Here is a 24,781-nt window from a genome sequence, read left to right as displayed (position 1 = left end):
GCAAACACACTATGGGTACCATCTACACAGCACAAAAGAAATCCCCAAGGCAGCAAGTCTCAGAGCCAAGTCAACTCACTCAGGCTCATGATTAGGGCCCTACCAAATTCACAGCCATGAAAAACACATCAGACCGTGAAATCTGGTCTCCCCCCATGAAATCTGGTCTTTTGTGTGCCTTTACCCTATACTATACAGATTTCACCGGGGAGAGGAGGGGGAGGGGAGACACCAACTTTTCTCAAATTGGGGGTCCTGACCCAAAAGGGAGTTGCAGGGGGGTGTCGCAAGGTTATTTTAGGGGATCACGGTATTGCCATGCTTACTTATGCACTGCCTTCAGAGCTGGGCTACCGAAGAATGGCGGCTATTAGTCAAGCATGGAGCTTTGAAGGCAGCACCCTACCTGCGGTAGCATAGAAGTAAGGGTAGCAGTACCATACCATGTTTCAGAGTAACAGCCGTGTTAGTCTGTAATCGCAAAAAGAAAAGGAGTACTTGTGGCACCTTAGAGACTAACCAATTTATTTGAGCATAAGCTTTCGTGAGCTACAGCTCACATACACATTGTAAGGAGAGTGATCACTTTAGATAAGCTATTACCAGCAGGAGAGTGGGGTGGGAGGAGGTATTGTTTCATGGTCTCTGTGAATATAATGTCTTCTGCAGTTTCCACAGTATGCATCTGATGAAGTGAGCTGTAGCTCACGAAAGCCTATGCTCAAATAAATTGGTTAGTCTCTAAGGTGCCACAAGTACTCCTTTTCTTTTTGCGAGTACCATACCATGCCACCCTTACTTCTGCGCTGCTGCTGACGATGGCTCTACCTTCAGAGATGGGCTCCCAGCCAACAGCCACCGCTCTCCAACTGCCCAGCTCTGAAGGCAGCACCGCCTCCAGCAGCAGCACAGAGGTAAAAGTAGCAGTACCGCAACTCCCCCTACAATAACCTTGTGACGCCCACCGCCCACAACTCCCTTTTGGGTCAAGACCCCTACAGTTACAACGCTGTGAAATTTCAGATTTAAATAGCTGAAATCATGAAATTTACAAATTTTAAAATCCTATGACTGTGAAATTGACCAAAATGGACCAGGAATTTGGTAGGGTCCTACTCATGAAGCTTGAGCTCTGGGGCTAAAAACAGCAGTGCAGATGTTCCCACTTGGGTTGGAGCCTTGTTTCCTGGACCCACCCCTCTTGCAGGTTTTAGAGCCTGGGCTCAAACGCAAGCAGGAATGTCTATACTGCTATTTTTAGCTTTATAGTGTGAGCCCCATGAACCTAGTCAGTTGACCCCAGCTCTGAGACTCACTGCCCCAGTGGGTTTTTTGGGGTTTGGTTTCGTTGGTTGGTTGGGTTTTTTGGGGGTTTTTTTTGGTTTTTTTTTTCTTCTTCAGTGTAGACATATCCTAGAAGCATAAATCAATATTTGTAATAGGTGTTCCTCACACAAAATGGAATTATTACAACAGCTACAATAATCATGTTTTAAGATTAATATTTTCCTTTGTAAGACATAATGGAATTGCTACAAAATTTTGTACAAATAAGTATAAATCAGTCTGTAACAGAATAATTATATGAACACATACTCAGTCCTGTTGTTCAATGGTGCAAATTGCTTAGCAATTTTAAAAAAAGCTACAGCAAATAATTAAAGAGATAACTGATGAATGCTGATGTCCTGAAATAATTTCAACAATTACACATTATTTGTAGCAAGAGTATTGCCAGCAGGAAAGAACGAACAGAATGAGGGGTTGGAGAGAGGCTACTGAATTAAGGAAGGGAGAAATAGTGGAATGGAAATTTAATTTTCAAAACTGGCTACCAAGGACAACTTCAGGCCAAGGATATTTTGTCTCATGGTCAGTTCATCCCAAAGATGAGCAAATAAAAAACAATTCCTCTATAACAGAGGCTCTCAAACTGTGGTCCGCAAGCTCCATTCAGTGGTCTGTAGATAGTTCCCTCTAAGGTGCGTGCCTGGGCGGCCATACATGAGAGAATGAAGGGCCACCCACCTAATTAGTGGAGTGGTGCAGGCATGGCTCCACAAATTAGGTGCCTGGACCCTGGAGAAGACGTACATGTAAGGTGAGGTGGTGGCCTTGGTGGGGAATAGGGGATAGGTGGGAGGGGGCAATGGGGTGAGAAGAGGGAATGAGGGGAATTTGGGACGTGCAGGGCTGCGGCGGCCAGAGTAAAAGGCGACTTTCCCCAGCTCCAGGGCTGCGGCTGCTGAGGAGAGACCCCTCCTTCCCAGCCCCAGCTTGGGGGCTGCCACGGCGGGGGAGAGGACACATCCACTGCATTAGAAAGATAAGACTACTGATATTAAAATAGGAGTTGTGAGCTTTTATTTGTAGAACAAAAAAATGTTAATTATCGTCAAGTTTTTTTTATATAGCACTTGTATCCAAAGTGCCTTACAATAGTTAGCTAACAGTACAAACATTTGGAAAGATCATTAAGCCAAGACCCTCAGCAGTTTTCAAGCGGTCCACGGAAAAAGAAGTTTGAGAACCACTGTTATATAAACGCATAATGGGCACAGTCCATTATTTATGACAGTTCCAGCAAAACAATAAAATAAAGTGCTACATTGTTATATTTAGATAGGTAGTAGATCAAAATCTTTGTATGTATGTTAGAGAATAGAAATGGAGTTTGGAAGTCAAATCCAGCATTGCCACTAACCTCCTGTGTGGCCTTTGCACTTTCTGCTCAATATTAAGAAAACACTGTGGCCAACTAAACATTAATATTCAATGGCAAAAAACTACATTAATGTAGAGTTAAGGTTGCTTGGTGGTATGTCGTCCCCTTTTAGAACACTGAGTTGAGCAAAATTCAAGCCTGAAAACCAGGTAATGCACAGTTAAAGTTATCCATGCAACCTTAACTGCTCTCTTTCAGCCATTTAGCACATACCCTTTACTCTGACAACCCCACAGTTGGTGAAATGTACAAGCTCTTTGCCTCCTTTTACAAGCCATTCACTTTCACCCACAGGATTCCACCTAACACTATTCAAGGGCCAAAAGGAAAAAAAGTCAATGCCCAGTGTGAAGGACAACTTACATTACAGTGGAATGGTGTTTCTGGTTATGTTTCAGAATGGTTGGAGGGTAGAGTTTGTGGCAGGGCCAGTGAGAGAAATCACATAGTTTCTGTTCCAAACTACTGACAGTTCCAAGAGAAAGATCCTCAGACTCCTGTCCATTAGGTGTACCCCATCTCTGAGAAACAGTGAGGTTGGACAGCTTGTAATGTTTCTATACCATATAGTACACACTTTCTGATCAGCCATGAACCCTCCAATTTTCCAATTAATGGTCTTACAACACTTAATAGCTTTCAAGCTATACCAATTATTCAGTTGCCGAGCCTGGACACAAATATCTGCTGCAGTCCAAATCTGCTTACAACATTGCATAAGGTGTACACCAGGAATAAATCATTTCTGCCCAAGTGAATTATACCACAATGTCCAGTAGATCATAAGCTCTTAAGTCACTAGTCAGATGCTGCAGAGTAGGCAAAACATGATGCCAATGCAGGTCACCTATCTCTATCCAAATCAGCAACCCCTATGTCATAGTGTACTCCTTGCTCTCTCACAAACTTGTACAACCTCAGGATCCAGGAATCATCCAGAATCCACGTGCTGAGAAAGCTGGCTGTTCAAGGTACCTGCATTGTCAGTTCCAAACCTGCACATTACATGTCTTTGGAATCACCACATTAATCTGCCCCATGCAGGTAAGCTACTACCCACCCCCAGGAGCTAGTAAAATACAGATTTTCTCCAGTAATTATTTCAAGGCTTGCCTACTCATCCTCATTGCCCACCCTCCCTGCAGACGTAACTCCTTTCCCTGTCCCTACATCCCAACCTACTCCCTCCTATCTCATACAGTCCTCTGTCTCTGGCTCCTCCCCCCCTCAATATAACAAGAATGTTGGTTAGACTGCCCAGTGACTGTTGTGTTCACAATAAGCTTCCCCCTAAAATAAAAACATGCTGCACTGTAACAGACAACTTGCATCAAGCAACGTAAATTATTAAATCTCTATTGCACAGGTGTACAAAGGTTCAGATTAGGAACATCAGTGGCAGGACGTTCACCAGGGGCAATGGCGTCAGCCACATTCCCTTAAGGTACCCAGATAAGCATATAATGACTGCATAGAAATCCTCTCTCTCCAAGTTTTTTTTCCTTTATTGATTCATGAGCAGTGTAATCCTTCCAGACTACACATCTGCACATGCAAAGAAGTGAATATATTCTAAAATACCATTCTTAATTTGGGTCCCCCAAAGATTTTGGGTTTGCCATGCACTACCTTGGGTAAAATTCAACAGATTGAGACCATTTTGACCCACATCACATGGAAAGGTTCATCTCTAGCTCTGCGCAAAGAAACCTCACCTAGAAACTTTTTGAAAAAAAAAAAGGCTACTTTTGGGGGGCTTATATCTTAGCTCAACTTAGCTCAAATTACCCCAAATTTGGGCACTAACACTATGCTACAACCCCCAGAGGCATACCAAATTTCAAAAGGAATTCAACCATGCATCTTAATTTTAGAGGACTTAGCAGCATCAACCTTTGATCAGAAGTCATAAAGGAACCCTAACTATAATGGTGTTGCCATGCCACTGTAATTTAGTAGTGGTGAGGTATCTTCATACGTGGACATGTTTAACATACACCATCTTATCCATTATGAGATACTATTACCTGTGTATGCTGCATCTGAACGTTATGCAAAACCGAAAGCACTAACACAAATAGTACTCGGTTCCAAAAAGTGCAAGGCTGCCTGTGTTTCTATTTCTAACCTCTATCTTGCAAAGATAGCCTTCCCAATTTCTCACTCCCGCCAAAAAGCCAAATTCTTTGTTCCTATGATACACACACATCTCCACACTAGGGATTGAATTACTGTTCATGAAATGAGGACCAGAGGCTCTAAATTTCCCAGAGTTTGAGACCAAGGACCTGATCCAAAACCTATTGATAACAGCAGAAAGACTCCATTTGGATTAAGCAATAAAAAGAACCTGTGAAGAACCTTAATCGGCTTTCTCACAGTACTACTTTTATACAAGATAACAGACTGCAGATAACACCTGACTTTGTCCGCTTCTCATGAACAACTAAAATTGAGTTTAGAAGCTTTAGAAACTTCATTTCTGATAGAGCAGATATTGTACTCTGTCCTAGAACTGTCCCTCTTCCACTCTAATCCTAGATAAAACATGCTCTGTTGGATAGACATCAGGCTGATCTTCGGAAAAACATATTACAAATCCCTGCCTTTGAAAGCATTGCATCACTTGATCAGTTGGTTCTTCTACAAATCACACTCAGACAGTTGAAAAAGAAGACATTAAAAGGGTAGATTAATTCCTGGAGATCTGAACAAAAAATAATTACTACCACACTGTCTTTTACTGAAAGTTCTGGAAAATGGGCATCCCCACAATGAGATAGCAGGATACTGGACATATTCTGATGAGTGAAATTTAGAACACCTGTGTCAGGGTCCGACACAAACAGCTACTACCTCAATACAGGTACATACTTAACATACACACACAGAGCCATTAAAAAGGCCCTTATTTTCAAAAATGTATGCATTTATCTTTCATGTGTGTGATATCCAATGCCCACACTTTACTTTGGATACTTGTGTGCATGGTGCTTTACAAAATTAGAAGACATGTTGCTGTCCTGAAGACGTAACAGTCTAAGGCTCTGATCCTGCACTTCACTGCACCAGAATAAGGCCCATAGAAATCAATAGGACATAGCAGTGTACTTGTATACAGTAAACCACACAATCAAGGCATCAGTAAAATAAATGTGTGAGTGAGATAACCTAAGGAACCAAAGGGCAGTTTCCAGACTGAATCTGGATTTTTTGTTTCATCTTTCTAGGTCAAACACTCAAACTCCACAGTACTTTTTAGGATCAAATATGCAAAAATGTACAATACCTGCATACAAACAGCCATAGTGGGTCATAGCACTGGTCCATCTAGCCCAGTATCTTGCCTCTGACAGAGGCCAATGCCAGATGCTTCAGAGGGAATGTACAGAAGAGGTTAATCCCCTGTCATTCAGTCCCAGCTTCTGGCACTTGGAGCTTTAGGGATATTGAGAGCATGGAGTTGCATCCCTGACCATCTTGGCTAATAATCATTAAAGCTGCGAGTTTGTCACAGAGGTCATGGATTCCGTGACCTCCGTGACTTCCGCATCGGCTGATGCGCCTGGCCTGGGGGCACCTCAGGCAGCCCCTGAGCCAGTCAACAGGCCGCTGCTGGGGCAGTCTCGGGCCACCGCATTCCTCCCCGAGCAGCAGCAGAAGTTTGGGTGTGGGAGGGGGCACGGGGACGGGATGGGGTGAAGCAGGCTCTGGGAGGTGCTTACCTTGGGGGGGCTTCCCGGAAGCAGAGACATCCCCCTCACTGCAGGCACCACCTCCAGAGCTCCCATGAGCTGCGAAGCCAGCACTCTGGGCAGAGGCAGCACGCGGAGTTACCTGGCCACACCTCCGCCTAGAAGCTGAGCAAGGGTGATGTCCCCGCTTCCAGGGAGGCATGGAGCCAGGTAGGGAACCTGCTGGTCCAGCCACCCACATCCCCCCAGCACCAGCAGGGATCCCGGCCCGCATGCCACCACCTTCCCCACCCAGCACCAGCAGGGGTCCCAGGCCGTGTGCGCCCCCCACCCCCACCAACACTGCCATGTCGCCCCCCGTGAAAACCCTCCACCCCCGCCCCCGATTCAGTCAGGGCCATATAGTAGAAGTCATGGACAGGTCACGGACCGTGAATTTTTGTTTACTGCCCATGACCTGTCCATGACTTTTCCAAAAAATACCATGACTAAAACGTAGTAATAATCATTGATGAACCTATCCTTCATAAACTTAGCTAATTCTTTTCTGAACCCAGTTATACTTTTGGCCTTCACAATATCCCCTGGCAACGAGTTCCACAGATTGTGCGTTATGTAAAGAAGTACATAACCTGCTGCTTATTAATTTCATCGGGTGACCTAGGTCCTGTGTCACATGAAGGGGTAAATAACACATCCCTATTCACTTTCTCCATACCATTCGTTATTTTATAGATCTCTATCATATCCCCCCCTACCGTCTCTTTTCTAAGCTGAAAAGACCCAGTCTTTTTAGTCCCTTTTCACATGAAAGCTGTTCCATACCCCTAACCATTTCCGTTACCCTTCTCTGCACCTATTGCAACTTAAGAACACAGGTCTAATACAAAGGAGAGGAAAAAACTCCTACTGTACAGCTCTCCTGTGTTGGAGAAAACTTGCTCAAGAACAAAATGACTGGAAACCAGATTTTCCCTAATTGTCTTAAGACAAGTACTTAGAGCTCTAACTGAAGATACTGAGTGTTTTGATTATTCAGGTTTAGCTGCCTCTGCTATTCATTTCCCTAACTCAAACTTGGCTTCTGCTGTAAATTATTAGGATTTTCTGGCAGATTTCCATGGTCAAAGTGATAGGTGGCTTCTAACCACCAGGTTAAAAGGATGGACAAGCATGAAAACTACAGCCAATTCAGCGATACATCACAAAGAAGAAATGAAGCCAACAAGATTTTATTGAGAATTAATCTTGCCAACTTAAATTCTCAACACATGTGAAGACCTACTTGAAGAAAACAAAGTTAACTGATTCCTTCCCTCCCCCCTTGTTTTGTATTATTTGTATATTTTTCTAGCTCTCTCTCACACTTTCTGCAGGTTTAATTATTGAATCAGAGCATGTATATTTTCTGGAATATAATTTAGAAGAATCTTATCCTGTGACCTAGATATATCTTCTCTACTGAAAATCCATGCTTCTCTGATAAGTTATTAGTTACCCTGTTAGGATATAGATATTCAGGCCTGTCTGTAAAGGCCTATACTCTAAGAATTTAGGTGTATTCTTATCACTTGGCTCGTTATAGAGGTATAAAAGAAACAATCAAAATCACTGTCTGCCGGTGTAAGGGCCTTCCCTTACTGTGACAGTCTGAGGCCCTGTTCTTAGGCTAAGGCCTTTGGCTAAGCAGCAGAGGCAGCCATAAGCTTGGAAGCGAACGGTCACATCCTCACACTCCAACCTAGTCACATTGAAATAAGGTGCTATTGGGCTGTTAGGAATACAATTCTGTCCTGATAATGCCTATCGCCTCCAGAGAAAGGGAAGTGCCTAGAAGATGTAAAAGGAAACTTAGTTTGATAGCATCCTGTCTGGCAAGAACTCACTTATCAATAGCTGGGATGTGAAATCCTCATTTCTTTGTTGTTCTATCACTGTAGTCCCCATTTCCCTATTGTTTGTCTGTATAATCTCTGTCTGGTTCTGTGATTGTTTCTGTCTGCTGTATAATTAATTTTGCTGGGTGTAAACTAATTAAGGTGGTGGGATATAATTGGTTAAATAATCATGTTACAATATGTCAGGATTGGTTAGTTAAATTTCAGTAAAATGATTGGTTAAGGTATAGCTAAGCAGAACTCAAGTTTTACTATATAGTCTGCAGTCAATCAGGAAGTGAGTGGGGGGGGGGAAATGGAAATCATGTTTAGCTAAGGGCAGGAATGGGAACAGGGACACAGGTAAGGCTCTGTGGTGTCACAGCTGGGAAGGTGGACACTAAGGAAGGAAACTGGAATCATGCTTGCAGGAAGTTCACCCCAATAAACATTGAATTGTTTGCACCTTTGAACTTCAGGTATTGTTGCTCTCTGTTCATGAGAGAAGGACCAGGGAAGTAAGTGGGTGAAGGAATAAGCCCCCAACGTACCCTTTAAATGGTTTTTATTCATTCAAGCTCTAAAGTTATATAAGGATTTCAGAGTAGGGAAATTAGAAACAACACCATTTTCTGAAGATAATTTTGACATCAAGTACTTGGCCTCCTCCCCTGGTCACTAATCAGCTGCAAATTTAATAAAATGTTTAGCTCTTTTGTCTCTTCCCTTTTACTCATTAATCTCTATTATATCATATCAATAGCTAAGGACATAGTTCCCACCACTGCACTGTCCATAATACACGCTTATTGTATTTGAAGATTGCCAGGGGAGAACAATTTAGTTATTCATGGCTCAGTATCAGATATTCTTTTACATCTACAAAGTGTTTTGTTCCCCCCCCCCCCCCACCCGAACATTTGCAAAAGGTCTGAGGGAAGGAAGAAATGTACTTAGACTGCAAACTCGTTGGGGTAGGAACTGTCTTTTTGTTCTGTTTGTGCAGTGCTAGTACAATGGGTTCATGATCCATGAATGGAGCTCTTAGATGCTAGGTTAATATAAATATATTATTAAATAAATAATAATCATATTAATAATGTTGTTACTGGTTGGAAAGAAAGGGATTGCTGCAATTTTCTTATAGTGAAAGGAATTTTGGATAATTGTATTTATATATACACATATGTATACATATTTGTTCGTTGATGTGACATTCTCAAACAGCAGCAGTGGATAGAGCCTAGCATAATGTTAGGTTTGTATTTTTTAAATTAGACTAACTAAGTTGCAAGATGTAATGACAGAGATTCAAATCCATAAGACTTGAAAGGGCACGTTAATGTGGCAATACTTCATTTGTGAGAGGCTGTGCCAGCTACACCATTTTTACAACCAAAATTGCCAGAGGATCCATGGATTGGTACTTATTGAAACTTCACATCACATCCTCAGAAGTGAAAAAATATTACATTTAGCAAGCTTGAGAGTTTTAGGGAGGAGTGAAATGAAAAGAAAATCTAGAATAAAGAAGAGATGAGAAATCACAGTCCACGAACAGAATAAATCAAAAACAGAAGAACATGTATTTGAACAAACTGGAAACATATTTTACGTGGAAAAAACTCCTATTAAGTAAAAGGACTGCTCTTCATATCAGCATAAACAAAGGGTCTTGGAAGGCATCAACCCATCTTTAAAAAACAAGTCTTTAAGAATAGTTCAATACAGTAGTTAGTCACCACCTGAATTGTAATGATTATTATAAGCAAAACAGAACATTCTGTGGTTCAAACTACTGGACATTTCAGTATATGTATACGTATACATGTATATACATTTCAGTATATGGTATAATGTGCCATATGTACGGCAAGCTGTATAAAAGCTGTAGAGATGAATTAATTTAATAAAGGGTAAGTAAATAACTTTGTACAAGATAATTTTAGCTCACTGTACAGAACTTAACTATTTTAGCATGCCTGCTAGTTTTACAATTATCACTCAGTTTGAGGTTCATTCTTCTCAATTATTAAGAACAGTAGTTGACACACGTCTTGTGGTTAGGACCCTCTTGGGAACCATAACTAATTTCCAGGCATATATAGATAAATACATCCACATCCACACAGTGTTCAGTAATCTCTGTTCACCTCCCTGACCCTAACCCCACATTCTTTCAGATTTTCTTTCCCTTTGCTCCCTCTTTCAAAGATCAGGGTAGAAGGGGGAGAGCTAGAATTGCTTTATTATGGAGTTATTGAAACAGCTTCATTACATGATACTCTCCAAATTATCCAGTACTATTAACAGGCTTAGAATTAGAGGATCATCATCTTACAGTAGCAGAAATTGTGCATTATGATGAATTTTGAGAGCTACTCATTACAAACTCTGCTAACAAGTTTACTGTAACATTTTATTAATATAGTAGCAATAATTTCAGCGTAGATATACAGTAGTTACTGTGACAGTAATCTTAATAATAGTTGCCACATCATAGTACCCAAAATATACATACTTAGGAGAGCGATCTTCTCACCTAAGCATCAAAAGCATCAGTCATCTGTAGAGACTGTAGGAGGTGCCAGTGTCATGAGCGCACCAAGTAGTTGCTTGCCCAAGGTAGTGATTAAATCCTAGTATACCACATCCACTAGTGGGCAAAAGAAAGAAATGGCAGGCTGATAATACTAGTGAATTCAATGCCACTGAGGCCTGATCTACACTGGAGGGAGGAGGGGGGAATCGATTTAAGATACGCAACTTCAGCTACGAGAATAGCGTAGCTGAAGTCGACGTATCTTAGATCGACTTAGAATCACTTACTTCGCGTCCTCGCAGCACGGGATCGACAGCCGCCATTCCCCCGTCAACTCCGCTTCCGCCTCTCGCTGTGGTGGCGTTCCGGAGTCGATGGCAGAGCAATCAGGGATCGATAGATCCGGCGGGTAGTGTAGACATGGCCTGAGTGTTACACAAGTGGTAATGGTACAAAGGACATCACAGTCAAGATACAGTAGAAATGGATTGTAAGCACAGTCTTATTTGTCTGCTGAAACACTGTACCTGTTAAGCCACCCTACGACTCTCTCTCTCTGCAGTATGAAGATGAAAGTAAAGCTATTAAAAAAAAACAAAAAACTACCACCAAAGAGTACAGTAAATATACTTAAAGAAAGCACTTCAGAATCTAGTATGGGTTCACATACACACACATACTCGTACATACATTTTGCTTTTGTTGATAGGGACACTAGCACCAAAAAGTACCCAGATTATTTTTTCTGCCCCTTTATCTTCAATTTTTGTTCCATGCAACTTCTATGAAGATAAGAAGCTTGGGAGCATAGAATGTGTAGCAATGTGGCTGTGAGGTGTAAAAGTGACTGTCAAGGTTCCTCCCCCACTCTGAACGCTAGGGTACAGATATGGGGACCTGCATGAAAAACCTCCTAAGCTTATCTTTACCAGCTTAGGTCAAAAACTTCCCCAAGGTACAAAATATTCCACCCTTTGTCCTTGGATTGGCCGCTACCACCACCAAACAAATACTGGTTACTGGGGAAGAGCTGTTTGGAAACGTCTTTCCCCCCAAAATACTTCTCAAAACCTTGCACCCTACTTCCTGGACAAGGTTTGGTAAAAAGCCGCACCAATTTGCCTAGGTGACTACAGACCCAGACCCTTAGATCTTAAGAACAATGAACAATCCTCCCAACACTTGCACCCCCCCTTTCCTGGGAAATGTTGGATAAAAAGCCTCACCAATTTGCATAGGTGATTACAGACCCAAACCCTTGGATCTGAGAACAATGAAAAAGCATTCAGTTTTCTTACAAGAAGACTTTTAATAGAAATAGAAGTAAATAGAAGTAAAGAAATCACCTCTGTAAAATCAGGATGGTAGATACCTTACAGGGTAATTAGATTCAAAACATAGAGAACCCCTCTAGGCAAAACCTTAAGTTACAAAAAAGATACACAGACAGAAATAGTTATTCTATTCAGCACAGTTCTTTTCTCAGCCATTTAAAGAAATCATAATCTAACGCATACCTAGCTAGATTGCTTAGAACTTTTAGTAAGACTCCATTCCTGGTCTATCCCCGGCAAAGACAGCATAAAGACAGACAGACAGAGACCCTTGGTTTCTCTCCCTCCTCCCAGCTTTTGAAAGTATCTTGTCTCCTCATTGGTCATTTTGGTCAGGTGCCAGCGAGGTTACCTTTAGCTTCTTAACCCTTTACAGGTGAGAGGAGGTTTCCCTGGCCAGGAGGGATTTCAAAGGGGTTTACCCTTCCCTTTATATTTATGACAGTGACTATATAGTCATTTTAAACCTAACAATATATTCTGAATGTTACTAGCAGACCCACAGCTTTGAAATGTTAGTGATCAAATGAAATTAGAACACATATACATCTATTTCATTCATTCTTCTCATGTCAAGCAGGTATCCTTACCTATATTGAACTAAACTTTATTTTTGTCACAAGAGGAATAAATCTCTTTAGGTTGAGGGAGGGAAATGATAAGTTTTTACTGATAAATCATTTACATATAGTAATACCAATGAATTTAAACAAAACAAAAAAAATCTTTGAATTCTAGCAGTTCTATATATTTTGGCACACGACGTATTATGCAATTAACTGTGACTGGAAAGAGAAAAAAGTAAATACTGACCTTCCACTTCTGAATTGCAATGGAGATGTTGCTACTGCCCCTTTTAAGAAGTCTTGGTCCTCTGCCGTATTATGCTTATTGTAAATTAGTGGAATACCATCATCCTTAAAATTGGAGTGTGGACTTAGTTCTGCAAAACAACTTTTATTACTTCTCCTTGAAAGATCATCCATGGTAGCTGGTTCTTCAGAATTTACCCCCTCCTTATCTGCAAAAACCAGGAATAAAATGTTTTGCAAAAATGTTCGTACAAGATGAAAACACAGCAAGGGGTCTTTAAAATGTAATATAGGAATTTTTACTTCATACCATCTTTCCTATTATCGCAGTAAGCTGACATCAATTAGAGAAATCTATCAAAGTAACTAAAACACAATGTTCTACTTTGTATCAGATCTTTTTAGAGACATTTCATTCTTTTTTAAAAAACCTGATTTTTAAAGATACCCAATATAGTTTAAGGCTTTTGGCCTTTCAATTATTTTGAAACTTTTCTTTCTGCTTAGAACTAGGAAGTGTTTCAGTATTAAGGTTGAGATTACCAACCAGAAATTGGATATAAAAAGTAATTTAAACAGTAGGTACAATCAAGATTAAAGGAAAACTCTCAAGGTTAACATGTCCTCAAAAGGAACCTATACTAAAGCCCATGTAAATGTTTCCCTGATACTGAAAAATGTATTACTCCTGCAAAATAAAGGCTGCACCACCGTTAAATTCTCTTCTCCTTAACCAGACAACAAAGCAATATCATGGTGCTGGGATCTATGGATCAGATTGTAGATAGGCACATGATAGGAGGGCATAAAATCACATGGTAGAAGCACATATTGTAGAGTGCCTCTTTATATGCTTATTTTGGAGTAAGATCAAAAATGGGATAAACAGATTGGTACTGGCATACACTCTGTGCCTCACATTACAGTTTGATTATTATACTGAATATCTTGCCATTTTTATATTCCAAATGACTCCTCATTACAAAGTTTTAATTGATTTTCTGTAATTTATTTTCAGGATAGCAATGCATCAAATAGTTCTCCCCTTCCCCACAATAAATTACTGTTAACACTTTACCATATTTAGAGTTTGTATAAACCTACACAAATAAAACCACATAACAGGGTGCACATAATCACAGAAATGTACGGCTGGGAAGGGATCTTAAGAGGTCATCTCGTCTGGCCCCCTGTCCTGAAGTAGGACCAAGTACACCTTGACCATCCCTGATAGGTGTTTGTCTAATCTGTTCTTAAAAATCCTTCAGTGATGGGGATTCCACAACCTCCCCTGGTAACTTATTCCTGTGCTTAATTATCGTTATAGTAAGAACATTTTTCCTATTATCTAATCTAAATCTCCTTTGATGCAGATTAAGATCATTACTTCTTATCCTACCTTCAGTGGACATGGAGAACAATTGAACACGAGCCTCCTATTTGGAGACTGTTACCAGGCTTCTTTTCTCAAGACTAAACATGCCAAGGTTTTTTTAGCCTTTCCTCATAACTTTTTATAATTTTTGTTACTCTCCTCTGGACGCTCTCCAACCTGTCCACATTTTTTTAAACGTGGAGCCCAGAATTGACCACAGTACTCCAGCTGAGGCCAGTGCCAAGCAAAAACAGGACAATTACCTCCCATGTATTACGTACGACATTCCTGTTAATACAGCACAGAATGATATTAGCCTTTTTCACCACTGCATCACATTGGATTTTCAGGTCATAAAAGAGCTCCTAATGGAGCATTACTGGCCTCTTACTATCCTTCCTATCTTTCCTTCACATTGGGACAGACAATATTAAAGGTACAACAGCAAACTCTTTGAGAAACTGCCAGTTCTCCTGAATTCCTTTTTCCTTTGGCTTTTCTTTCCGTGAGACCTTACCTACCAGTTATCTGAGTTTGTTAAAGTCTGCTTTTTTGAAGTGCACTGTCCTTATTCTGCTGCTGTCACTTTTTCCTTTCATTAGACTCATGAAATCTATAATCTCATGATCACTTCCACTCAAATTGACTTTAAGCAACAGACACATGGGAGCCTAGTGATTTAGGAGCCTAAGTCCTGTTTTCAAAAATGAAAGTAAATGGGGATTTAGGCACCTAAGTTATATTTTAAAATGGGACTTAGGTACTTTGAAATTTTTACTCTAAAACATCACATGGCTCTAGATTTAGGGCATATCTACACTTACCTCCGGAGCAATCGATCCAGCAGGGCCAATTTATTGTGTCTAGTGAAGACGCGATAAATCAACTGTCGAGCGCCCTCCCATCAGCTCCGGTACTTCACCGGAGCGAGAAGCGTAGGCAGAGTCGACGGGGGAGCGGCAGCAGTCGACCCACCGCAGTGAAGTAACTCTAAGTACGTCGACTTCAGCTACACTATTTTCGTAGCTGAAGTTTCGTAACTTAGACCGACTTAGCTTGCCCCCGCCAGTGTAGACCAGACCTTAGATATTTGAATTATATTGAAATGCTCTTACTCTCATCAGGAAGAAATATTTTATCCGGAATGAGATTTCCCTGAGAAGCTGTTCTATATAAGCGAGCCCGGGCACAGCTGACTTTCCTAACCTCCATTGGGTCCACTGGAGGCTTCGGGAAGGAAATGGAAGAATCTTCATCTTTTATAGGTGATGAAAGTAGTTTTGGCTTCTATTACAAAGAAAGATGAAGATCAGTTTATACAAATGTTATATCCCATTTGTATTTCCATATAAACTAAAATTAGCAAAATAAAACTTTGTAACATTCACCATATATTTTCTTCCAACTTCTGACTAACTTTAGGTGAGAATTACACAGCAACCAGAAAAAAATCTAAATTTTCTTTAACAAAAATCATAAGCCATTCCATGCAACAAAACAAGTTAGACCAAATATGTCAGTATGACCAGAGAGAGCCAACAAAAATAGGCACTGAGGAAAGCAGGTCTAAAACAAGTCCCAAGAGAAAACTCAATTGCTAATAGAATTAGCCATAAACTAGCTTTAATTTAGCAATTTATTAAATCTAAATAATATTTATTTCCCTTAAATAAGCCATCTACATTAAACATGTGCTCCATCACAAAATTTTGTGCCCAATCCTGAAAGACACTAAGTATGCACATCTCGAAGGCGGCCTGCTATTTGCAGTTCTACTTCTTAGGAAGTTGACTTAATTTGTAGAAAATTAAAAGTACCCATTTGAATACTATTAATACTGGTTATGCCAATTCCTATTATACACTGTCCTGGGCACATGGATCCACACATCCATGAACTCTAGGCTACTGCAACTCCATACACTGGATGAAACCACAGACCCTGTAAAACTTCCATCTGGTACAACATAGCAGTCCATGTGCTTAGCAACTCAGATATCCATGAATTCATCACCCTTGGGGCTCTGCTTTCTGCACTAAATCTCCATAAAATATAGAGTCCAGCTGAACAACTCTGTTTTAATCTTCAAAATTCTCTAGCTACCCAAAAAATTGTCCCCACTACCTTAATAACCATGACCTCCAACAGCAGCTACATTCCACTGGAACAATAAAATTTTCCACCAACAGAGGCAAGCTCATGAGTATGGAAGACAATTTTCACAGAAGCTGGACCTAGACCAGGGGTCGGCAACCTTTCAGAAGTAGTGTGCCGAGTCTTCATTTATTCACTCTAATTTAAGGTTTCGCGTGCCAATAATTCATTTTAACGTTTTTAGAAGGTCTCTTTCTATAAGTCTACAATATATAACTAAACTATTGTTGTACGTAAAGTAAATAAGGTTTTTAAAATCTTTAAGAAGCTTCATTTAAAAATTAAATTAAAATGCAGAGCCCCGGACTGGTGGCCAGGACCCGGGCAGTGTGAGTGCCACTGAAAATCAGCTTGCGTGCCATTGGTTGCCTACCCCTGACCTAGACTATGGAACCCACTTTCACAAGAGATAATGACAACCACAGACCTCTTAACTTTTAAAACTAAATGAAAAACTCACTGCTTTAACTTGGCTTTCCTCAGTTACTTATTATTATATACTTATTATACCCCACAAACCTACCAAAAGACCCCACTATAAACTAATCAAATTATTGCTTCTATAGGCTGTGGCATCTGGCACTGGACACCCTACTGTGTTAGCCCTCTGCCTCAGCAAGAGTGAGAGCTTTGCTGCTGCTAAGCTGTGTGTCAGCTCCCTAACCTAAAAGCCTGCCTGCCTTGCCTGGAAACTTCAAGACTCTGCTAGTCTAAACCTTACCCGCAAGGTAAGAACCAGTGAACCCCAGTTCCAAAAGACATAATCCTGCAACGTCTAGTCCGTCTCGCTGGACGCTCATAGAAATTATTAAGTTCGCGGTCTCCGAAGAGACAGAGTACACATCAGCCTACTAGATTAGCTCAGTGGTTCTGAACCTATTTAGCATTGTGGGCCACAGCTTTGTGCTGATTGGGCTGCAGGTTGAGAACCACTGGGTTAGCTAAAAGAACAGTAGTACTTGTGGCACCTTAGAGACTAACAAATTTATCAGAGCATAAGTTTTCGTGGGCTACAGCCCACTTCATCGGATGCATAGAATGGAATACATAGTAAGAAGATTATTATATACACATACACACACACACACACACACATACAGAGAAGGTGGAAGTTGCCGTACAAACTGTAAGAGGCTAATTAAGATGAGTATTATCAGCAGGAGGAAAAAAACTTTTGTAGTGATAATCAAGATGGCCCATTTAGACGGTTGACAAGAAGGTGTGAGGATACTTAACATAGGGAAATAGATTCACTATGTGCAATGATCCAGCCACTCCCACTCTCTATTCAAACCCAAATTAATGGTATCTAGTTTGCATATTAATTCAAGCTCAGCAGTTTCTCACTGGAGTCTGTTTTTGAAGCTTTTCTGTTGCAAAACTGCCACCCTTAAATCTTTTACTGAGTGGCCAGAGAGGTTGAAGTGTTCTACTGGTTTTTGAATGTTACAATTCCTGATGTCAGATTTGTGTCCATTTATTCTTTTGCGTAGAGATTGTCCAGTTTGGCCAATGTACATGGCAGAGGGGCACTGCTGGCACATGATGGCATATATCACATTGGTAGAAGTGCAGGTGACCGAGCCACTGATGGCGTGGCTAACGTGATTGGGTCCTATGATGGTGTCATTTGAATAAATATGTGGACAGAGTTGGCATCGGGCTTTGTTGCAAGGATAGGTTCCTGGGTTAGTATTTTTGTTGTGTGGTGTGTGGTTGCTGGAGAGTATTTGCTTCAGGTTGGGGGGCTGTCTGTAAGTGAGGACTGGTCTGTCTCCCAAGATCTGTGAGAGTAAGGGATCATTTTTCAGGATAGGTTGTAAATCTTTGATGATGCACTGGGTTAGCTGATGACTCACCCTTCACTTCAATACACAGCACTGAGATGGTTTTGTAATAAAACAAGAATAAGTTTATTAACAAAGAACAGAGGTTTAAGTGCTACTAAGCAAGAGAAAAAAAAAGACAGGTATGGTTACAAACAAAAAAATTTGAATACACTTTCTAGTGACTAAAACTTAATCTTAGCACATTTCAATTTTTGCCTAAGCAGTTTTCTTATTTACGTCTAGTTACCAGCACATCCCACCTCCAGGCCAGGGGACCCAATGTTTACAGAATCAAAGAGTGCTGTTCCCTTTGTTCCTTAAGTGATCAACAACTATATTAACCTTTTATATTGACCAAAGTCCATTATCTCTGTATTAACCCTTTATATTGACCAAAGTCCATTATCTCTGTCTCAAGAGCCAGGAAGGCTTCCTGGGGTGTAGACTGTCCTCCAGTGTGCTCACTAAGCTGCTGCTTGCTAGCTTTCTTTACTGTATATGTAAATATTCTTTTAACGTCCTCTGCCAATAATCAAACTGAGGAAACACGAAGTCCTTGGTCTATGGCAGGCTGAGTTTATGCACTGCTTCCCAAACACATTTTAAGAACATATTTCGAGTACAAACACAACTCTGTACACAACCTGTACATACATCACATAATGATTTTGGGGACCAGCATATCACCAGTTTACATGATACCTTGCTTGACACCTGTTAGATACATATTATGACAACAGTGTGTCGGGAGTGATGAGTTTGTCAGGCCTGATTTGAGTTACAGTACGGTGGGCCCTCTGCCAGCTGGCAATGAGGAGCTTTTAGTGTTACACAGGTTAGGAAGAAAAAGCTTGTTATTCTACCTATAAAACACTTGGGAGACTCTCACGATACTGCAGAGCTACGATACCACAAAGATTGTAAGTATCTAAATAGATCATACTAATACAGTAATTACAATAATTGTATAAAAATGCCTAATACCCCACAGTGTAAACCCCATTTTAAAGATAAGAACTAAACAAAGGTGCTTTGTTCATATATTTTTCTTTGATATATCAAAATAATTGCAATGTTATGAAATTGGAAATAGACTCTAAAATTTCCCAAAGAACTCAATATTGTGTGAGCTGCTATTATGAACAGAAATATGACTGCAATGAATTACTGAAGGATGTTTGTACTGTACCACTGATGTTACTGATTTAGTGTGCACTGTACTACTTCATTAGACAACTTAATATTTTTAAAGTGTCCATTACCTTGTCACATATTAAAGACTAATCTCAACTACAAAACTAGCACATCTATAAAATAATTCAGCATTTTCTCAATAGAAGACATCAATATATATGTTCTTAAAAGTAACTATCCCAATTTTAAATGTCACCACTTGAATGGACTAGAACTGCCGTACGTTATAAATAACTCAGCCACACTTTTCAATTGCAAGTTGCAGACCAGCAATTTCTAATTTCCTTTTCAATGCCAGTGCTACTTGTTAGTGTTTTGCACTTCACTTACCTTAAATATGAAAACAGACTGAGTCAATTTTCGACTTCTGGTTCTTAAGCACTAATGCAATGCTGTTGTATTGGGTTAGAATGCTACACAGGAATACTTAAATACCTAAAATACTGTTAGAGAGACAAGGTGGGTGAGGCAATACCTTTTATTGAACCAACTTCTCTGTTGGTGAAAAACTTTTTGAAAGCTTGTCTTTCACCAACAGAAGTTGTCCAATAAAAAGATATTACTTCACCTACCGTTTCTCTCTAATATTCTAGGACCAACACAGCTACAGCACCATAAAAAGAACTTGCACTCTCATTTTTTGAGGAAAAAATTCAAGAAATCAATTTTACTTTCTCATCCCCACCATTCTAATAAACCACGCAAAACATCCACTTAACCAGTTTTCACATAATCCTTTTATACCACTACAGTGGGTTGGTACAATTCACAATAATTTATTTCAGCATTACATAACATTCTTTCTAATAAGCACTCACATGGTCCAGTGGGCTGAGACGTGTACCAGAAACCAGTCTTGATTCACCGGATTCAAAACTGGAAGCGTGGAGACTAGCATAAAGAACATAAACAGAATATTAACCCAGACCCCATTTGGTTTCCCCACAAAGGATCTTCTCCCCCATTGCTCATAAACAAGTGGGAGTATCTGCAATACTGTTCTTCTTTCCCCATAATCCTACAGATGCTATTCAACTTAGGTGTCAAGTAGAATAGCTCAGTGGGCGTGAGGAGGAAATCAAAGGACTGCCTGAATACTGACACCCTCTTCTACTTATTGTGTGGACAAAAAGAAAAGGAGTACTTGTGTCACCTTAGAGACTAACCAATTTATTTGAGCATAAGCTTTCGTGAGCTACAGCTCACTTCATCGGATGCATAAAGTGGAAAATACAGTGAGGATGTTTTTATCAACTGTCTGTGTGTATAAAAACATCCTCACTGTGTTTTCCACTGTAGCTCACGAAAGCTTATGCTCAAATAAATTGGTTAGTCTCTAAGGTGCCACAAGTACGCCTTTTCTTTTTGCAAATACAGACTAACACAGCTGCTACTCTGAAACCTGTCATTGTGTAGACAGATAGAAGAAAAGGAATTAAAGTTGCTTGAACATGTATAACTCATTGTAAGTCCTTGCTACATCTGCTTCTGAGCAGTCATAAGGCGTGGCTGCAGGCAATGGCAGTGCAGCTCCTGCACAAGCCATGCTGCTGGATAGAGGGACACCAGAGAAGGCAGGAGCCATCCCTCCAGTTGGCTCCTGCCACTATCACAGAACTAAGATCTTGCCTTCTGTGAACTGTGCTAAGCCACAAGCCTCTCCCACCAGAGGAGAAGATAACCAGTTATTCCATAAGGAAAATAATCTTAAACCTGTTTAAACATTTGGAACTCAAGGAGGACTTTTCTGAAATAAAAAAAAAATTAAAAGGCTTTAGAAACAGAAATCTTATGGAAACGGTGAGATACACCAAATCTGGTATAATGACTGTCACAGTTAGTTTCAAATCACAGGAACTTCTAGGACACACCGTTTAACAATACCAGTGAGCATCATTAAAAAGATGAGTGTCTATACTGCTAATTACATCCTAACATAGGAAAAAAGAACCATAAACATTATAATAAAGAAAAAGAATCAATCCTTTTGCTGCTAAAATATAATAAAAAAATCTTAAAGTGGCTGTACCTAAAAGTGGAAGGTGGTCTATTTTCTGGTGTTCGTGAAGATGCAGATCCAAAAAGTTTCCTTTGGTCCTCTCTAGGTGTAAATGGCCTCTGAGTTCTTAAAGTCCTTAGTGCATTTCGTGCTTCATTTATTATCTCAGCACTGGTCTTCTTCTTAGGTACTAAAGGTCTATAAAATGGTTCTGGCTTTTCTACATTTTTATTCTTTGAAGAATGCATTCTTCTACAAAATACTTTACAGGAAGCACTGTGTATAGGAGGCACAAAATACAACACTACTTACAAGTGATTAATAATTAAGACACTAATAAATAATTCAGTTATCCACATGCAGTTAAAACAGGATTTAGGAAGAACAAAATTTGAGACCAGGGTGAGGGTGGGGAAAATATTCTCAGATACCTCCGGAAATCTCCTTGTACCATTGGAGTTCAAATAATATTGTTCTTCCCTCTTCATTTTTCAATCCTATGGAAAATGCTGCAAATGTAGAACGTGTCCAGCTCAGAGAGCGTCTTTGATAGCAGGAGAGGGAGTTTAAAAACAAAACCGCACACAAAACAAAAACACCACACTTAGAGGCTGCAATGCTTTCAGAGTCACACACAATAGTTTCCAGACACCATAGAAAACTTCAAACAACACTATTTCAACACCCAAAACCTGATGATTCAGGGAACACCACAGTGATGTTACCACAGCAAGAACTAGACAAAGAGCACGTAAAGAGAAGACTTTCTTGATCATATACTTAGAAAACAAGCACTATAAGTTATCAGTCTTATTAAGTTCTCTATTGTAACAAGCTAAAAGAGGCGCTTCCCTGAAAACGTCAACTGTAACCAGGGCCAAGGAAAAGCAGCAAAAACCTTTAACTTTTGTAAGAACAAACATTCACACATTACACAATGAATTATGAATTAAAGCTGCAAGTCAGAGAATGATCCCATGTGTACCCTTACAGAGCCACTGAACAACAGACTTGCTTCCAAAAATTGCTAAGTCTAAAAAGTCAGTCAATATCCCAGTTCATATTTTGTAGACATCAGTTTTCATTTTTCAGCAGGTTACCATCCTCATCCAAGTCAGAATTCTGCAGGAGGCTGAAGTTAGCTCCTTATTCATGGTACCACTGCCATACTCATGGTTGCCAGTTCCTTATTCAAAGGCCAAAATTATTTTAAAATACATTCATGTAAGATTTTTCTTCTTTTTTAGAAATTTCATCAAATTAATGTTTTAATGTGATAAAATTTTAAATTACTAATTACTTATTTATTAATTAAATAAGGAGCTGAGTTATGACTGTCTGTACATGACAAAGTAATGCTTGGATCAACTCAACTGACATGTCACTGTGACCCACCAGACTGTTCTGAAGGACCTGGGACAAGTCACTCCCTGATCCGAATCTTTGTTCCTGAACAATATACTGCAACATCACACCACCATCCCACATTGTGCATAGGGCTTGAAAAGGAGATGGGTTTTGAATGGCTGTTTGAGACAAAATACATACTGGGTCACTCCAAGTTATACGTCCCCATGATGGTTTTACATTGTGAAGGGATGAGGATATGCCACTTTCCACGCTGAACCTTTATTTCTGGTCTGACAAACATATTACTCCCAGTTTTATCGTTTGTTTGCATTGTTAGTTAACATGCAATACACATTGGGGGGGGGGGGAGGGGAAGCAGTATTCAATCAACTTGCAAATCCAGCTGTAATGTTTTCACAGAAACAATAGCTACAAATGAAGTCTACAGGAATTTTGCTTTGTTAGATGAATTAAGAATAGGAAAAATGGCTAAATTTATTGAAATTTGTTTGTGTTAGATATACAGACATTTGTTTTTATTTAAGTTGTGTGTTTTGCTCTTTACATAACAAAAATAAAATGAAGACACTGGTTGGACATAGTTGGGTCCCAAATAAACATGTTTATTAACTATATACAAACATACAAAGTCTAGCTTAATGCATGCTGCTGCTCTGAGTGGTTTCTAATGGCTTCTAAAATATAGAAAACAGTGACCATCACTAGAATGCCCACAAACTACTTAAAAGAAATACTAACCTATTCCTCTATACTAAAATTAGTTGAACCTGCTAGTATCTTTGCTGCTGTACATGCCTCATGGCAACACTAATGTGGCTTGGTACACTTTAATGGAATTTGGAGAACTCTCTCTCTATCTCCACCTCCTTTTCTTTTTAATTCCAAAATTCCACCATAGAAATGCCCGCCATAAGTCTGACTAAGTCTGTGGAAACATACAAAATGATTCCCAGAGTTGTGCATTATCTCCAACAACTTTGTAACTAAAATGACAACAACTTTTCTTTAATGAACTCTATAGTTCATGCAAATGATTTTGATGACTTCTACTGAACTAATCAATATTTGAAACAATGTTTTAAAAATTAATGCTATATTCGAGTTACATGGAAAAGTGTTACCGAGAGGGCAGATGAAAGATTTTTCTGGGGAAGAGGCATTTCATTTCAGGTTTCAGTAATGCCAGTTATATATTTCCCCCCATTAATGAGAATTTCTAATTGCTCTTACTTGCTACCCAGACTTCAAGCATAAATATACAAGCAACTGAAAAGTGTCTTTTCTTCGCATTTTTTGTCACATCAGTTAAGATTTGTTCATAACATCTTGAGTGTGAGTTTTATATCATATTTGCCTCTTCAGCACCCTCCTTTGTGTTAACACTATCCAACCTATTCTAGCTAGTCTCCAGCTGAGAAGGTTAGCTCTCTACCTGTGAGATACAGGCCCCTCTCCCACTGCAATGGGGCCCAATGTTACACAAAACCAAAACCTTCAGCCTCACACCAGTCATGCAGCCAAAAGATCACCTCCAGTATTCAATGGACTGGCAAAATCTCCAAAAAGATCAACTGGGCTTTCTTTTTCTTCCACTTACTTCCAAAATGCCTGAGATTTTTCAGAGTAGCAGCCATATTAGTCTGTATCTGCCAAAAGAAAAGGAATACTTGTGGCACCTTAGAGACTAACACATTTATTTGAGCATAAGCTTTTGTGAGCTAAAGCTCACTTCATCAGATGCATGCAGTGAGCTGTAGCTCACGAAAGCTTATGCTCAAATAAATGTGTTAGTCTCTAAGGTGCCACAAGTACTCCTTTTCTTTTTGAGATTTTTCATGATCTGTGTAGTTGAATGTGGCACTGTCTCATTAGTT

At 39.9% G+C, this 24,781-nt stretch overlaps 1 protein-coding gene across 1 annotated transcript in view; it reads right to left on the bottom strand.

Annotated features, from left to right (window-relative positions):
* Positions 1-22,438, bottom strand: part of ARMC2 (armadillo repeat containing 2) — a 136,079-nt gene extending 113,641 nt beyond the window's left edge. Inside the window, exons 1-6 of the mRNA XM_077812906.1 lie at positions 21,968-22,438; positions 21,567-21,812; positions 20,356-20,428; positions 15,476-15,647; positions 12,987-13,194; positions 11,127-11,264 (exon numbers count right to left, since the gene is read on the bottom strand). Of these exons, the coding sequence (XP_077669032.1) occupies positions 11,127-11,264; positions 12,987-13,194; positions 15,476-15,647; positions 20,356-20,428; positions 21,567-21,812; positions 21,968-21,990 (860 nt within the window). The 5' untranslated portion in view covers positions 21,991-22,438. The remainder of the gene's footprint in view (positions 1-11,126; positions 11,265-12,986; positions 13,195-15,475; positions 15,648-20,355; positions 20,429-21,566; positions 21,813-21,967) is intronic.
* Positions 22,439-24,781: the final 2,343 nt, after the last annotated feature.

Source organism: Eretmochelys imbricata, chromosome 3, assembly GCF_965152235.1.
Source record: "Eretmochelys imbricata isolate rEreImb1 chromosome 3, rEreImb1.hap1, whole genome shotgun sequence".
NCBI classification, from domain to species: domain Eukaryota; kingdom Metazoa; phylum Chordata; order Testudines; family Cheloniidae; genus Eretmochelys; species Eretmochelys imbricata.
This window is presented reverse-complemented; position numbering and strand designations above follow the sequence as displayed.